The sequence below is a fragment of the Micrasema longulum genome, unplaced genomic scaffold (assembly GCF_059751315.1).
Source record: "Micrasema longulum isolate JH-2025_06_02 unplaced genomic scaffold, ASM5975131v1 h1tg003077l, whole genome shotgun sequence".
NCBI lineage: Eukaryota > Metazoa > Arthropoda > Insecta > Trichoptera > Brachycentridae > Micrasema > Micrasema longulum.
The window spans coordinates 14,440-33,695 of record NW_028280178.1 but is presented as its reverse complement, the minus strand read 5'-3'; the positions used below and the strand labels follow the sequence as shown (position 1 = coordinate 33,695).

Here is a 19,256-nt window from a genome sequence, read left to right as displayed (position 1 = left end):
TTCAATACCGAAGAAACCTTAAGTGTGGCCATTAAAATATGTTTGTGTTTTTATCAAAAAGCAGCGATTCATTGATGTGCTTACGGACCAGAATGATTTTAATCAATCAAAAATATCCGAATTGTCGAATAAATATATTTCTGTTATTAAAGATAATGCTTAACTTTAAATATAGGTTACAATAAATTGTCCATTATATACATGTATTTTTTTATTGTTGAAATTAAACCAGATTGATATCTCAACAGATCCGAATAACCTATCTGAAAAGAGAATCTAGTTGGGATTCAGAGGACTTTAACAAGTTAATATTTGTGAAATCAAATTTATTAAAATCTTTTGACGGACAGATCCTGTACTAGTAAAAAATCATCTGTTAATATTCAGACAAATAAAAAAAATATATATATACGAATCAGCTGCGTGAATATTGCTATTATATATATTGCTTTCTTTATTTATTTTTTGTGATGCAACTGGCCCTTACAAGTTGTTACAAAACTCTTTTTTAATTCAAAAAATTTTTTTTTAATAATTAAACTAAATCTTAATAAATCGAGTTTTTCTACTAACAATTCTTCGTAGAACTGCATTTACAATAATAAAAATATTTTTTCACCAGTCTGACAATGTCGATCATGACGAAATCCGGTCACTGGTGAAAATTATAAAGAAAAGTTGAAAAAACTACTACTAAAAACAGTATTTTTATTATTTTTAGTTACTTCCTAATAATTTACCAACTAATTAAAACGATAAGGTTCAATGCTATGGAAAATTCGATATAAATAATGTTTTCTAACACGTACGGTGAAGTTTCTCAAAAATGTATTAAAAAAAATTATGAAAATCAGCTATCTCTTGCTAATCAACTAGAGCAATGGATAGATTTCCGGTTTCCAGGAAGCCAACTCACTGACGACAACTAGTGACGTCAGAGGCAAAGTTCAAAAAATAAAAAAACTTCATAAAATCAAAGCGATGAAAAAACGACACATAAAAAAAAAATTGGCTTAGATTGATTGATTTTTTTCACAATATATTTAAAAAAAATATTTATTATAATTTCTTTTTTGCATTTTACAATAGGTATACATTAGTTACAAATACGAAAAAAACTATTTTATTAGCACAAAAAAAAGAATCTCACAAAGGCATGGCCTGTGTGTGGGTATACGTTTTATTTTTAATTGAAATAAAGGCTACTGGAAGAATAAAATAGATATCAACAAGTTAAAAAATGCTGATATTAGAACACAATTTTTTGTCACTAAAAATTATAAAATTACAGTAAAAGTATATTCTATTCATTAAAAAAGAAATAATAAAAAATAATTTCAACAAAAATTCAATCGAAATATATTCAAGTAATTAATATCTATCATACTGTTCAAATGAAATGCATTGAACAATTTTGGAGCTATAAAAATGAGTGTCTTTGCCCGAGTCTGGATTTACAATAAGGGATTTTAAGTTAACTACTTAATCTTTGACTAGATCTATCAAAACTTTTAGGAAATAAATGTTCGCCCATTAAAACATATTTTAGACATTGCTGGCAATATTTGACTTTAATATTTTTTGATGCAACGGACCCTAACTCAATCATTCTGGTCTTGTATTTTTCTCATTCCGTGCTTGTTTTCTCAACTTTTCTGGAGGGGTGTTTTGAGCGTGGTGTGTATTGCAGGCCAGCCTGTCCCTGCCCGGGTCTCCCTTCAACCTGCGGCGGGGCTCGCGGGGCTCGCACCAGCTCACCCTCCGGAACGGCCGGGGGCGCCTGGTGCCCCCCGGGGCGGACCGGAAGCCCCTCGTGCTGTCCACGTACCTGGACGCCCAGGAACACCTGCCGTATGCGGACGACTCCAACGCTGTCACGCCGATGTCTGAAGAGAATGGTGCCATCATTGTTCCTGTGTATTATGCTAATTTAGGTTAGTTTGCACGCGGTACTAACTATATAACAGCAGACACATGGTTAAATAAAGAATACAGAGGACTTTTATTTATTTTAACTAAGTCTTTATCGTCGTGTAGTGGTTAACGCGTTCGCCTACCATTATTGAGGTCCTGGCGTCGATCCCTAGCGGGGTGGATGTGAAATATTGACTGCAAAGGTTTTTTTAAACTGTAATATTTTATTGTTCCTGAAGCGTAAGACTGATCCCTTTACCATCATGTAACAGATGGTAGAAACACGCTGCATTTATTGTACCAATGCGATGCCTTGCGCACTACTTTAAAAAAATATATATGGGAGTTGCATTATTTTTTACCTTGCTTATAATATACAAGGTTGATATTTCAAAGTCTAGACCCCGACATTGAGATAAAATGCAGAATAGAAGCAGCCCTAACAGGATTTAACAAAATGAAAAATCTTCTTTGTGACGATAATATAAACCTTGAGCTGAGACAATGAATGGTCAAATGTTTCATATAATATGGTCTATCTTACTGTGCGGTGTAGAGGCGTGGACTCTAAAAGTTAATATAATAAACCGCCTTAAAGCATTTAAAATGTGAATCCATCGTAGAACGTAAAGAATATCTTGGACTGATATGATAACCAACAATTAAGTATTAGGTATAGCCGATCTAATAGAGAACCACTCTCCCCTGTTAAGCTTCGTAAATTTCAATATTTTTAATACGAGGCAGACTTATCTTCCCCCGATTTCCCTTTTCAAGAGTTTTATCTGAGAGTAGCCATCAAGTCGAATACACTCGACCGGGCTTTTAGTTCTATTTCATCCACCGAAATGTATTCTTCATCCACCTGGACGCAGAGAATACATACATAGTAACTTACTTAAATAATACAACATACGAGTACAAATACAAAACACAAGGGAAAAATAAAAAAATAAGGATAAAGTTCATAATTTACTCAAGTATATTGGTACTCGGCATCGGGCGAAATATAAAACAGATTTCATTAATTACTTTATTTATTTGTAAGTCACCGATAGCATCTAAGGAATTCAATGAATGATAAAATTATTATAATGATGACTGTCCAACAAAAAATGAGCCTCGTTGGTCTATGTGGGACACGAAATATTATAAAGCCTAACGCTTCCGAGCAATCTATAGTATTATTTAATATTTATAAAAGGAATAACTTACATTGGGTTGAAATTGAAATTAGGTATTAACTTCTGTAGTTTCCGCGTTTAAAAATTCACAAAATTATTTTATTATTAGTTTATTGCCAAATGACAATTTCATCCAAGAAATCAATAAAATGACACGTGTTATTTATAAATTATAATTTTATAGTCGTTTAAAAAACGTATTAGAGGAAATATTACCAATTAAAATGAAATAGATATTAAAAATAGAACTTGCAATGCGTGTATATAAATTAATTAATATCGATACTAGTCTTCAATGGGGAAAAGGGGAAACGGAAGGGGAAATGAAGAGAAATTAATTAAGTGAAATAAAATGGTTCTTCAAATATAAACCTATATTTGAGTGATTTAAGAATATTAAAAAAATCGTTGAGTCCAAGGCCGCGATTGCAATGGAATTGTATGTCCAGGAAAGTTAATCATCATCATCATTCCCTTTCTGCAACTGATGGTGTAGGGCACGGCATTAGTATACGAATTGTAGCGAATAAATATCATTTTTGTTACATGATGGTAAGATGATCAGTCTTACGTTTCACGAGCCAGTCCAGGGACTATGAAATATTCTAGTGTAAAAACACCTTTTTAAGTAAATATTCCATGTCAACCATTTCGGGAATCGAACCCGAGGCCTCTTACATGGTATGCAAATGCGCTGACAACTACACCACGAGACCGACGGTATTGCAGTTTAAACAACCTTTAAAATTAATATTTCTCGTTCACGAACGCGTCAACCACTACACAACGAGGCGAACTCATCTCTACTTAATTTCCTTATTTATGATTTTACCTGAGAGCAATCATCGAGTCGAAAACACTCGTCCAGGCCTGTGGTTCTTTTTAACACACAGAATTATAGATATTCTTCATCCGCCTGGACACAGAGAAAGTACTTATCTGAAAAATAGTTTTTTTTTAATGTTCTTACATTTAGAAATTTACGAAAAATTCAATCATTATCATTCCCTATCCACACCTAATGGCGCATTGGGCACTGCATTGGTACACCAATCGCAGCGTATCTTGATCATTTTTTGTTACACGAAGGTAAGATAATTAAGTCTTACGCTTCAGGTACTAGTCCAGGAACTATGAAATATTTAAGTGTGAAAACACCCTATTAAATAAATATTTCATATTAACCCTGTCGGAAATCGAACCCGAGACCTCTTGCATGGTAGAAAAATGCGCTGACCATTACACCACGAGGCCGACAAATAATTAAATAGCGTATCATTTTAATCCTCTGTATTCTTTAATCATTGAGTCACGGGCATTTTCGCACTCGCAAATAATTATTAAATTTGTGTACATACATAAAACTAATCAATTCAACACAATATATTGGTGCTTATACTGTATGCTATAACAATGATTATGAATGACCTCAGCTTGAATTGGCATAAAAAAACGAAAATATTTGAATAAGTTTTAGCAAGTGGTGATTAGAATCCATTACGAATATTATGAGATAACAATAACATATCTTTGATGGCCGGACATAAGAGTACATCAGCAAAAGTGTTACTTTTCTACCTAATAAAACAACTAATAAAATATAATGTAGCAATTTTTAAACATGAAATGAGGGCATTGGAAGCAAAAATAGCAAACTCCAAAAAAAAATTTTTTTGGTTATGATGTCATTCTGTGGTTTATCAACTTTATTTTTATAAAAATCATGACTTGAGTTGCAAATGTAGTTTAAAATCGTACATTTGATGGTTTGAAAATAGTGTTTGGAAACAAACATTTTATTCGACCAATGACAGGTTTGAGATTTAAATTTTCAAAATAGCCGTGCCATACAAATATCAAGAAAGTTTTTTGAATTCGTGTTTCTATTAAAGCTAATTTGTTAGTATCTTAAAGTTTAAGTTCAGTGAAAATAACATTTCCAACATAAAGACTCTGTTTGGCATTAGTTTAGCAGTTTTTGTTATTTTTTTCGAAAACGCCAAAACGGGAGTTTGCTATATTTGCTTCCAATCCCCCTTAAATAATTAAGGGGATGAAAAAAATAAAGATCATATTAAATTTAACTAACAATGTCATACATATGAAACTAGGGATACAAAAGATAAGATTACCAATGAGGAGAAAAACAGAATATCAAAACTCATTGTACAAGAGATTGAAGTTGTACAATGAGGTACCTGAAGAAATAAAAGAAATATAAGGATTGAAATTGAGACCTTAAAAATTGTGCACAAAATAACACTGGGAAACATACAAGACGACGACATAATATTAGTCAAAAATGCTGACATACATAAATATAACACCAGACAACAAAAACACTATCATATTGAAAAAGCAAAGACAAACACAGGACAGTCAAAAATACTACATAATGGACTTAAACACTACAACGACCTACCTTACTACTTGAAAACTTTTAATGGAGACAAATTTAAAATCAATCTGAAAAAGCACATGATGACTGAACTAACTAGACTAGACGAGACATAAAATGACTAGACAATATTAAATTTCTAATGTAACCCTAACGGGTTTTTTAAAATTGTAAATAAATAAAAATAAAAAAAAATACTTTTAATTAATTCGAAAAAATATGTTCTTGAGAAATTTTGATAAGAAATTGTAATGTTATTAAAACTTGATATTTGTATCTAAGATGTTATGAACTGACTTAATAAAGCATATTTAGCTACGGAACTCATATTTTGCGAAATGGGTTAATATTTACAGATCATTTCATCTGTGTAACCGCTTAAGAGTACCTACTTGAACTGTTAAATTAATATGGGACAGAAATAAGTCCACTTATTCTACTAGAACTAATTTGTACCACTCAATGAATGATAGAAATTAGTGTATTATTTGTATTACCATCTGGTACTGTTTGTGCCACTGAAAATATGACGCAAATGCGCTTACTTATTTTATTAAAACCAAAGTTTAATCGGCACAAATTTGTTTATTTAAGTTTTGAGTTGTCGTGTAAGTGAGTGTTAATACCATCGATGCAGGCATACACATATACACAAGGAACATTTTCTCATATACGAGTAAATCGTAAAATTATCAAAAATGAAGTTATACCCTTATGTCCGCCCATCGAAGACATTTACTTTGAAATAACGAGAAAAATATGCTTTTTTAATTGCTGGCTTCATTCAAAGGTACCTAATTAAGTCATGCTTTACTGTGTAGATATTATATATTAATTAATATGTACTTAAAAGTAATCAGATATTTTAAAATTTTAACTTTATTCAAATGTTTGCAGAGAAGGACTGGATTTCACTCCTAGGGAGTAATCAAGATTCACATATTAGAACAGTGACGGAGAACATTTTTGACAAAGAAAAATGGAAGTCTAAGCATTCGCAGGGTTTATGACTTGTCATTGGCTGATTTAGGTGTCCACTTTACACATTGTGGAGCATTTATCACTCTGCCCATGTTTCAACATCCATGTTTTTTCGATTATTCCAACTGTTGATTTTGTGAAGGAATATCCGACTGAACCCTTTATAGGACACATATTTTATGTTAATTTACGTCTTGCCAACCTTATAAAATATGTAATTCATTAATCTAATAAACCTATTGCATTTGGGCCTAAGTAGAAGACTAATCTACCAGTGTGCGTTATTACGGCGGCCTCCGTGGTGTAGCGGTGTGGAAGCTTGACTCACGCACGGAAGGTTCTGGGCTCGATTCCCGGTGAGAATACAAAAATAAATTAGATTTTTCTAAAGCCTGGAGTTTAAGTGCTGTAATTCACCGCTGTAAATGGGTCTCTTGGCCTGTTGTGGTGTAAAAAAAAAACGATACTTTTTTGCCATAACACTTATTATTAATATGAAATCTTAGAAAATAAATACCTCAATTTATCCTGGTGATACATTTATGTATCATTTTGTTCTAGGTGTCTTATGAAGGGTAAAGCCTTCCATGCGATTTGCAAAAAAAAAATCGAAGAGTAGTCAATATAGTTAAATGCAATTAAGATCGCAATTTAAATTATATTTTTAAAAAGTATCTAATTTATTGTCATTTTTTTTTTGTATGAGCGAAACCGATAGGAAGACCCTTGGTTTTCAAAACGGTTTTCTGCTATGTGGAGGGAGCGTTTTCACTGTTGATTTTTGTGACGTTCAAAGGCTAAAACTTATATTAACGGTTGTTCAAACATACTCAGAATCGTAAATGTCACTCAGCATGAAAAGTGGGCACTTAAACCAGCTAGCAACACCTATTGATTTATAAATTTATATAAAACGCTTTGACTTTTGAGTTATACGTCGACCGGTTTCGAGGCTACTTCCTCGTCATCCTTTCTATCATTCTTCTGTTTATTTCTTACAATATTTTATCATGGCAACGCGAGTAATTTGAAATTGATTCAAGTCTTAATGATGAGGAACTATCATCGAAATCAGTTGACATATAACTTTAAAAAATATACCTAAAAAGTGTTCAATATCATACCACAAAGTGGAAAAAAAAAATTATTTGAAAAAAAACGGCTAATAACAGTCGTTAGTCCTGTAAACGCCCAGACTTCCATATTCGGTTCTCAAAAATGATCTCCGTCACTGTTGTGATATGTTAATCAGAAATCGGGAGATATTTTACACTTGATTTACAGTACAATAATTTCCTTTGAAAAATTGTACACACAAAACACATTTTTGTTCGTTTTTTTGAATACACGCTTCCAGTAATAGCCACATGTATACTTATCATATTCCGCATGAAACAATTCATTGTAGTCCATGTATTTCTAACACTACATATTATCAAAAAACTCATATTTATATTGTAAAAAAATATTCTTTAACACTGTATTTTACATAGAAAATAAAGGTATTTTTTGAATGACAAAATTCAAAACAGATCTCGAGTAAAAACTAGTGATGAAACGGACTGTGGTTTGGCCGGATACCGGATATCCGGCTGCTGGATATTAAATTTATCTTATATTTAAGATGTAACCTTACTTAATAAAGCATAAATCAATTTTTAAAAATGTTTAAAACAAAAAATTGAATGGGCATAAAATAAAAAATTGTTTAAATATTATCATGATATTTTCAATGATCACTTATCGACCAATGCGTTGCATATCAATATGGTGATTAAATGGGTAGTTTTATCCCTTGCGCATTGTTATTATTAAAAAGTCATTTTTTATAAAAATAAAAAAAAAACATGTTAGATTCTTTTTCTAGAGTGTATACTGAACACTGACGAACGTTTTAAGGCAAAAAGGCATTTTTTTTAAATAATGAGGGTCGATATCAGTAAATTAATTTAGTGGCGTCGATTTCATGTCATTTTTGCAGTTTAATGCATATTAGGAATCCGCTGGATATTAACCTTCTATCCGGTATCCTAACCGGTAAATTAAGCCGGATACCAGATATTTATCGGATATCCGTTTCATCTCTAGTAAAAACAATAAGAAAATATGTTTACTCCGTGACCTCTTTTTATACGGTGGATACATTCCACACAGTACTGTGTAAAAAAACTTTGAAAAAAATGGATACTAAAAAAATAACAATGCTGGATTGGTTAATTGTTTATACAATAAATGAATTAAAGATTTTTTTTAAATGAAATTATTTACTATTTATTGTTTTTTAATTTTTTGAGGATAGTCATTTTTGGTGTTTAAAATAGTTTATATTCTAATATTATTAATCAATATTAGTTTTTGGTGGATCCCAATCAGATACTTTCCTTAAATTCTTTATAATTTCTAGCCATTTATTTCTTTTCACTGGATTTCGGAGAATGCAAAAATAATACTGAAATTATAATAATATAATTTTGAACTGGGTTGTGGTTCCGTGATTAGTGTCGGATCAGAGGTCCAAGGTTCGCACTCTGCTCTATCACGACTTAGTTCCCATTTTCAAATAGTGAGTTATTTACAACTCGTTGAAAATGGCTCCCAAAGTTTTCGTATTTGGGTAAATCGTAAAAACGTAAATATTTATAAAAAAAAGAAAGAATAAAACTTTAGCTCACATTTATTATATTTAAAAAAAATGAATTCCTATCAGTGCAACGCTGTAATTAAGAAGAGCTCCGCAATAGAGAAATATCACATTCTACGAATACCGATAAAAATATATAAAATAGATTTATAATAATAAATTGTATTTTCAAAATCAATATAGATATTGTAGAGAAATATTTCAACATATAATTTAAAAAGTAATAAAAATATCATTGACAGCTTTGACGTCAATATTCGTGACGATGCCGATGTCCTAAAAAAATCGAATGGTTTGGAACAAAGTTGAACATGAACATGAATCGTGACGTATTGGAGGCGTGGCCAAAGCAATGACCGTTTTTGCGGGAATGGAATGGCTACGGTGACCCATCGTAATATATATCATAAGGGCTGTTAATGATTGCAGGTTCCCGTCACTCGTCTTACACGTCTCACCAGAGTAGGATATCGTATACCTCTCACGGCGACTTGCTGGGAGGGTTGGGCGGGCTGGGCGGGAAGCAGGCTCCGCAGACCAAGGAGTCCCGCCTGCGGGGCCGCTGCAGCCGCAACCAGAGCCTGTCCAGTCACCCCAACGGGAACCCGTACCAGGACACGAACCACAAACCGCCGCTTAGGGAATATCTCAGTGTAAGCCTTAACGAATTAAATAAATCAATGGATAGTAATCAAAGTCAATATTGTCACTGGTCTATACTACGTATACGCCAATAAGGGAAAGAACGTACATACCTCTCTATCTGTGAATTAAAACGTGTCTAAATAAATAGTTATATCAGTACTTCTCAATAAATGGGCGAACTCACCCCCTGTGGGCGCTGAAGGTCTTCAGGGGGGCGATGGAAGACCCAGAAAAAAATGGGGGTGCGTTGAGGCGGTATAGGGGCGATGGGTAAAAGAAGGCTTTCAAAAAGTACTTGAATCTATACTAACGATTTGTAAAAGCCACTTATTCCGTAACTTATATTTTGTTTGTCTATACCAACTTGTTTATATCCACATGTATATTTTTTAATATTGTTTACTTTTTCTCGTAACACGAGTAATCATTCGTGTTTTTGTTTTGATTTTTATATTACTTACTCCTTTATACTGTTTTATTGTAAAAGACACCTGTGCCGTATAATATATGAATAACTAAAAATTCTTTAAAAAATGCGTACGTGCATAAATAAAGCCTGAAGAAGTAATGTATGTATATTTGTGCATATAATGGGGTGGAGTTCTACTTTCCTTGCGAGAAGTTACAAAATAATCAATCTTTAGTTAGTTTATTTGGTAATAACTTATATTTTCATATAAGTTTTAAATTAAAATACTTTGTACCCTCTTGTTTATTTGACCAATATTAGCACTTTTACCCTCTAATAGTAATCTTTAGACTAGTGAATATTATACAAATCATTTATACAAAACGATATATTATATTAAGTAAAGACGTTTTAAAAAAGAAGGGAATATTTCTGTTCTGAGAGAGACATTGTTATGAGACGCATGTGGTGTACAATAACGGACAAGTTTACTGTCGCGTAGTTTAAATCACCATAAATCAAATATACTTGCTTAATTAGTTTCAAAAACGATGACAGGATTTCCCTTTGATTTTTTGTTTTAATAAGTTGATCAATTGTCTCAGAACTGCACAAAAATCATATATTCTTTCAGAGCTATGTAGTGTAGTGGATGGTGGCAGGAAGAATTTGGAATAATTCTGAGATAAAAAAGTCTACTACAATCGTACTTTTCATGCATTGTCCGATTCCAAATAATCCACTGCCAAATTGTGATCAAAGTATTTGAACATTTTGTAAACAGGTGAAAATAATGATTTATACTTCAAAACAAAATTATTATGTACGCAACCCCGATAACTAGAATAAATAATCAATGAAAAAGAAACTAAATCTAAACATATATCTTTTCTTCAATTTTTAAATAGACTTTGAAAGTATAAGTGGGATCATTCTGGGTAATGTGAAGAGACAACAATTTATTAAATTGATGAATGACTGCGATTATTTGTGAGTTTTTATATTTTGATAAATTAAAGCTTCCAATACTAATTCAAATTATGGTATATTTCAGGAAATGAGTTCAGAGTGCACAGACGAAGCGGGAAAAGTACTGAAACATTCGAGTGACAATCCCTTCATAGAACCCGCACAACAGACTGTAGTAGATATGAAAGGTATAGTTTTTATTGGATTTAGTTTAATTATAACACCGAAAAAAAGATAATTGAAAAAATAATTATGATTTACAGATAAAGCTATCTACTGTAAAATTTAAAATGAAGGACAATGTACAGTTACATATGAGGCGCGTTAAAACAATCAAACGAACTGTTTTGAAAAAATGCAATAAATATTTTTTCAATACTTTTCCGTGACTGCAACGATAATTTATTCTTTTATGTAATTATTATTGCCAAAAGTCATATTTTATTGCGATCAACCGGTATTTTATTTACTTATTTATTAATGTATAGTTTTGGTTTACGTTCTATAGCGTAAATGAGACTGTCATTGTTGTTGGGGAACTAAATACATTGAGTCGAAAATGTATGATATACTACTATTTATTTTCCGAAACCTACGCAGTTGTCAATAGAATTTTCGTTTCTCTATCCATTGACATAGCTAACTCATTTCAGACCAATGTAATGGTGGAGATCGGCATTTTTGTTTTAACACGCCTCATATATTAAATCATATTATATCCTGCAGAGCATAATTTGTTTTCTGTAAACGACATGATATTTCTTGAATTCAAAAGCCAACATGGCATCTCATTGTATGTCGATTCTAACTAAACTCATAGAGGAAAAAATACATCACTTTAAAACATTGAGATATAATATATAGAGATAACACTCCATACAAATCCAAACTAAAAAGCCGTCCCCAAAGGAAAGGGAATGATTAGCGGAGGGAGCAAATACCGTCACGTCTTATCACGTCGACTTTGAAAGGCAAAACAAGTAGTACAGTAAAAAGCACGGACTTTTTACATCGGTCTACTGTAAGTTCTTTTTTTTTTATTTTTATTATATTGAAAACATATTATACATAATTATATACAATATTCCCAAGGAGTTTTTTTTTTTTAAAAACTCATTTAGGGACATACAGATAACAATTTTTTTAAAGACGTTTTTAAATTTTAAACTATTATATTATTTACAAAAGCAGAAAAATTAAAATTATGATATACTACAAATTAAAAAGGGTATGAAAAATACTTGAAAATAACAAAATAAACAGAATACTAGGCATGGAAATAAATTCAAAATAATGTTTACATTATGCAATCTGGGAAAGAAAATTGAAAAAGTTTAAAAATTACATGTATGTATATATACATACTGAACTAGTACAAAATAAAATCATTTTTTTTTAATTAACAAAATATGCGCACACCCAATACAGGTTAATTTTTTTTATCAAAAACGTATTGAAATTATGAATACAAGCCAAAAAAAGTATATAAAAAGAAAAAAAACACAAATAACATTTAAATAGTATTAAAAATTACATATACAAGCAAAAACGGTAAAATATTAAAAGGTATATGTTCAAGATGCGTAAGTCGTCTTATTTAGTAAGTCGCTCCCATCCGCATACGCGTCACCTTTGTTTATCGTTTCACTATACGCCTGACTAACTGAGCTGGACAGAGACCGAAGATAGCTTACGACTGGTAGCATATTTATAAAACGTTTTTTAACATGAAAATGGCTATTTTAAACAAGTATTGATTAAGATAAAAATATTTCTTACCGGTGAAAAGTTGTACCATCGCTTTTTCTACCTTTTCCAGATCGATTTCTGCAGTATCTTAGCGTACATATAGACATTTTAGTAATTGCGAGGAGAAAAGTAGCCGGGGAATCCTCGCAACAGACTCAAGTCAAACATATGCCAATTGGCCGCAGGTTGAGGGAATATATTTTGAACGCTCATGTTTACTCTAGTTATATACCTCAATGCTTTAAAACAATATTGTCTACCAATTTTTTTTTTCTTTTTATAAATCATTTGTTTTTATCATTAAGAGTTGTTCTCGTGATTCAGTTTATAAAATAAATGAAGTCGTTTGATATCTTACTGAATCGCTTAATTCTAGATGTTATGGTCCTGAACGATATCATAGAACAAGCGGCAGGAAGGCAGAGTAGAGCAAGTGACCAAGGAGGTAAATAATCGCACCATCACTCTTTGCACCAGTGTCGGCCATTACTCCTAAACCCATTTGTGCATCCGCCATTTGTGCAAATCCATTGTGTCCATGTGATTATTGTCATCTGTCACCACTTCACGATTGTTATCGTTCATTTCCACATTTGTAGTCGTGTTCTGTATTACATGTAGAAAATATTTCATTTTGTCATCGCGTAGTTTTAGATTTTCGACCTGTTTATGTCTTGTGTGGCAAGTAATATGTTTATAAAAAAAAATCCCTTTCAAAGCCACGATTTTAGGTTCACCTTTGAAAAAATTAGAAATTGCTAATGGATCGAGCTTTTTATATGTGTTTAAATCTGTTTTTTCCGGGAACTGTTAATTTTTCAACTCAAATATTATTTTTGATTTGTGAAATTATATAACTATTTCAAATCGGTATGGTGTATTATTTTAACTATCAAAAAATAATTGACTTCGACATGTATAAAAAACCTAAAATTTTGACCAGGACAAAATAATTCAGATACCATTGTAAATTAATTTGTTAGTATGAAGTCCATTAGGTATTTCTAGTCTCGGTAATATTTTGAAATAAGGTGTATTTCGTGAATAAAAAATAATATTTCTGAGCACAAAAATTATAAGCGGAATGTTTTTGGCACACATTTCACGTAATTATAACTTTTATTTTATTTGGTTATTCGATAATTTGACAAAACTTTTTAGGGTAAGACCCCTGAAACTGCGTCTTCAAAAATCTGTTCCATATTAATTTTATGTGTATCAATAACAAGTTTAGTTGTTCTCGAAATTCATCAAAATTATTTAAATTTTTATTCGTTTAATTATTATTATATGCATAGAATTAAGAATAGACCAGAAACCGCATACGAGCATCAAACAGAAGGCGATAAACTACTCATAAATGAGTAGTTTTACGTTTCTTTGTAGAAGTCGCTCAGTACACAACACCTGATTTGAATTCAAGCATGCCGTGTTGAGTGATTTCAAAGTGTAGAAATACTGCTAGGATCTTAAAGAAACAGGATGGGATTGTAATTAGCAATTAATGTGTAAGTAGCAAATGCATTACTTAAAAATTGAATTATTTTTCCATCTGTCAGATTGTCGAAGAAAACAAAATGGACATTTCGTTAGTGTTGGCAGGGTAGTAATTTTTTTTACCCTACTTTGCTCATCAAATGAGAGAACTAATGAAAATTGGACCTCGGATTAAACAACTCTGTGGTGGACATTTGACCGACATTATCTTTAAAACATCAAATATTATTTGACATGATATAAAAATATCCGTTTTATGTAACATATGTTTTATATTTTATGTTCAAAGTTCATTAATTCAATTACTCTTATTCAGTGACCCTTTACTTGTCTACTCTGTTGTGTAAATGAATATTTCCGCATGCACAATAAAATTTTAGAGAAATTAACCGATTGCTTTTTTTTTTTTACCTTACATTTGTGTTATGACTATATTTTTTTCCCATCGTGCAAAATCACGCGGCGACATCACGAATGCGCGCGGCGAAAGTGGGGTATAGTGGGGGAATTTTGACACAGTCCGATGCATTCAAATATGATTCTACGCTCCTTCTGGACTATTCTTAATTCTATGATTATATGTATTATATTTATAATGCCATGTTCTTCTGTTTAGTATTGGTTTGATACAAGATTACTTTACCGAAATATTGTTTAAACTGATTGGTTAACATCAGGGGGATTGAGATCATCTCTCATCCAGTGGTGAAAATATTTTGCATAGCTAACTGATAAAATAGATTTGTGAAATTTTAGCATCTGCATGGCATTTTTTTTTATCACGCTATTGCATTAAAAACTAGAGCATGTTTTTTTTTAAAGTTTGGATCGTAGAGATCCCTTAAAAGGAAATATAATTTATGATTAATTAATTTACACACGACTTTTAAATACAATGCTTCGAAAAATACCAAAAACATATTTTTATAAAGGCAAACCCTACAAAAAGCATGAATTCTCATGTTTTTACTTTGACTGGATTCAATGTAACCAAAATAATACTTTTAAGTACTACATTTTTGTACAAAACCTACACTTGTACGTATACAGTACAATTTTATAATATTATGTATGTTTATGATTTGATATTAAAAATGTGTTTTAATTTGGTTATTGTTTTAACACACCGCGAACTAAAAAGTTTTTGTTTAGAAACCACATAATTCAAAAACATACATTGGACACTTACTCGTAGATAGGGCTTTGTAAAAAGCTTAGATATGTATACTTTAAATCATGACATGTAATGCTCAAATTATTAATAATAATATTGTAACGTACAATGCACTTTTAAATAAATATTAAGACGCTTTTATGACAATATTTTCTACTTTTGAAATTATATATTATCAGAAATAATATATAGCTATGGCGAATATATCAAATAAGTTTAAAACATCTTTAACTTCAACAATAAAAAATTCTACGGGTTTAAGTTCTCATATTTTATTTTACACTTATTGTAAGGTGGGTATTATATTTTTTGAATTACTAAATATCTATTGTTTTTCCGCACATGTGTGATTTAATTTGAAATTTAAATGGTTTGTTTATAATCTTTGGTCAATAAATAAACGAAAGCGTGCAGGTTTTTATTTCTGATCAGATGTTTACCTTAATCATTTGTTTTATTTAGTGCGCTTATAAAAGTTACATTAAATTTTTCATAAATCAAATAGCTTATTTTTGAAGCTTGGTAAAACTTGAATTATCCGCTTTAAGTTTTGCACAAAAAATATCGTAATTAATATTTGCACGCACATTCGAAAATATTGAAATTGGTATTTATTGGCTTCTGATTATAAAATTATTTTTACCCGATTTTCGTAGACTTTCAGTGATTTTAGTGTCCTGATTGATTATGACACGAGCTTAGGTGTGCTACAAATTATTTATTTATTATTGAATTTCAAATTGCACTTTCAAGTGTTTCTATAACGTAGGGGTCAAATAATCATTGCATATTAGATGTTTGACAAAATAATTTTCAAAATGAACGTTACTTTCTGTGAGGAAATACGCACTGCATAAAAAAGCGATAATTATACAAAATAATTAAAAATATATTGTTGTAGTTTGTGAATGAGAGTGAGTTTTGTCTTATAAAAAAAACCCGTTTATTATATCTCGCCAAAAAAGCAAGACTCGCATGAAACTCACAGTTGACGATTCTTTAATGTAACCAATGTGGATTTTACTATCAAAAAAATACATAACCTAACACAATTTTCATTTGACAAAATTTGAAAAAAGTCTTATTTAAACAGAAAGTAATATTTCGTTGTGAGATAAATAATTATTAAATAAATTTTCAGAAATGTAAATTTTTTCCAGAATGTCAATTTGGCAACCAACAAAATTTTGTTTTTAATGTTTATTATGTTGACTTTTCATAGCGAACATTGTAAAAATTAAATTAAAAATGGTATAAAATTATTCTTCAAATAATTCTTCTTATTTGACCAACACGTTTATCGAAATTAAGATGTTCTTGTAAAGGAGTATCTTAAATCGATTGCCTTTTGGTATGGCACTTATCAAAACTTGAATATTGTAATATTCACCATAATATTATTTCAAAATACACTTTTAATACTTGAGTCGTAAATATGCAAAACAAAGCACATACATAAATCTTAGTTTAATAATTGGGTTTCCTATTAATCTAAAGTCAGTTTTTTTATTAAGTGTCAATTTTGTATCTATAACTTAGCTGAATTTATTTAAGATCCAATTTATTATGGCATGGCCATTGTATTTTTTATAAAACAAAACATTGATAATAATTTAACCACTAAAAAGCTCAAAACGCGTTCAAAATATCAATTTTATATTTCTAAAACTTTAATTCATTCTAATTTATACCACTTAAAATAAATCCAAGCATACTTCTCCCTTCTTTCTTTTAAAAATCGTATTAATATATGGTTTTAAATTAGACTTTTCCCTTTCTGAACATTCAGATAGTTCAATACTAATTTTGAGATGTGAAGGAATTAAGATAATAAATATAGTAATATGGAGACTGGTTTACAAAGTTTTTGCAAGGTGTTAAAAAAACATCTCTGGCTGGTCATGTGAATTTTTTTGAATAAGAATGATATAAACTTTTAAAAGTCTTACTACTTTACTCGCTACTTAACGTAGCATTTTTTTAAACATGGATGTCAGCAATCATTCTCATTCGGGTGCCCGGAAAAAATCTGTATATGTTAGTTTTGCAAATTTCAGCTCATTTGATTAACAAGACATTTTTTCAGCTTTTAGCGGGCTTTCATCAACATTATCGACTTACCGATATCTCTTTCCCCTTGTGTACTAGACTAGAAGCAATGTAAAGTACGTTTGATTAACCAATACTAATACTTGGAAATTGGCAGTGTCCATTTACTACTTCCCTCCGACAGAGGACGACGAAGACGGACCGACCTTGAAGGACAGGGCATTAGAAGGTCTGATGAAGGGTATCGACATCTTCTGCGTCTGGGACTGTTGCTGGGTGTGGCTGAAGTTCCAGGAGTACGTGGCTCTGCTGGTATTCGACCCCTTCGTGGAGCTTTTCATCACGCTCTGTATCGTAGTAAATACCCTGTTCATGGCGCTCGACCACCACGACATGAACAAGGACATGGAGAAAGCGCTCAAGAGCGGAAACTATGTGAGTTACATACAAAATTTTCCTAAACATTCATAAAATACAGGATATGATACAATATACTGAAACAAGGTAATTAGAGTGTCCTGGCAACTATTTACCTCTGTGGTGTAATAGGCTAGCTCGCCTCACTCACAAAATACAGATTCAGAGACAAAAAAGGTAAAATCGGATTTTTCTGAAGCCGTGATGTTTTGTGTTTTGATTAATTGCTGTAATTAGGCACCCTGGATCGCTGTAACACCATACATGATGTTATACATTGTATACTGTTAAGTGTCCTCGCCACGGGTAACCCCAGTGAGGTCGTATGATTTTTATTATTAATTATTGTTTATAATGTGAAAAAAGTTAATAAATTTATTTTATTTTTATTTAAGAAGGTAAACATGAACAGAAAAATAAAATATAAAAGGAAAAATATTGAAACCCACTAAACCGCGAAACCGGCTTGTCAGCGGGTTTCTTATTTTTCCATTACAATGAAAAACGTTAGAGAAATTGTATAACTTAAAAAAGTAATATAAGCATTATTAAGAACTAAACGCATATGTATTTTTTACGTAAAATGTATTTTTTTCATTAAAATTATTTATTGACAATTCTTGATGGAATTCCATTGTAATGATGTAATAACTTAAATTTCCATATAAGTTATTTATTTAAAAAATACTTGGTACACTTCCACTTATTTATTTTGACCAATTAGCGCTTTCACCCTCTTATCTGAAGATGCCCATTAGAGGGTGAAAGCGCTAATTGGTCAAAATAAATAAGTGGAAGTGTACCAAGTATTTTTTAAATTAATAACTTATATGGAAATATAAGTTATTACATCATTGAAATGTATTAACTAAAATTTAATTAGATGACCGTTAACATAAAATAAGAATCAAAATAAAGCCTTGTTACATATTAGCCTTTTAACTATTTTTTTCTTAAAAGTTTTGTCAACATTTTCTTATAAGATCTGCTTAGGAATCTTATTAAATATTTTAGTAATTGTATAATAAGGTGTTCTTTGGTCATACTTGTTTACAAACCTCGGTACTGACAAGCCTTCACGTTGTGCTAGCCTTGTATTATGTGTATGTGTATACCTTTTCTGGTAGTTACTATCAAATCGATATCTAGTAACAAATTTGAGCTATATGATAGCATTTACGGACAGGCACCCTTGCTTTTTAAAAAGTTCGGGTACCTCTTTCTTATCG

General features: G+C 31.1%; 1 protein-coding gene across 1 annotated transcript in view; it reads left to right on the top strand.

Annotated features, from left to right (window-relative positions):
* Positions 1 to 1,690: 1,690 nt before the first annotated feature.
* The window catches only part of LOC148271138 (sodium channel protein para-like), a gene marked incomplete at both ends in the record, with an annotated part of 32,002 nt that continues 14,436 nt past the window's right edge, over positions 1,691 to 19,256 (top strand). Inside the window, 5 exon segments of the mRNA XM_088241789.1 lie at positions 1,691 to 1,934; positions 9,548 to 9,771; positions 11,227 to 11,329; positions 13,267 to 13,335; positions 17,768 to 18,045. Coding sequence (XP_088097915.1) covers positions 1,691 to 1,934; positions 9,548 to 9,771; positions 11,227 to 11,329; positions 13,267 to 13,335; positions 17,768 to 18,045 — 918 coding nt within the window.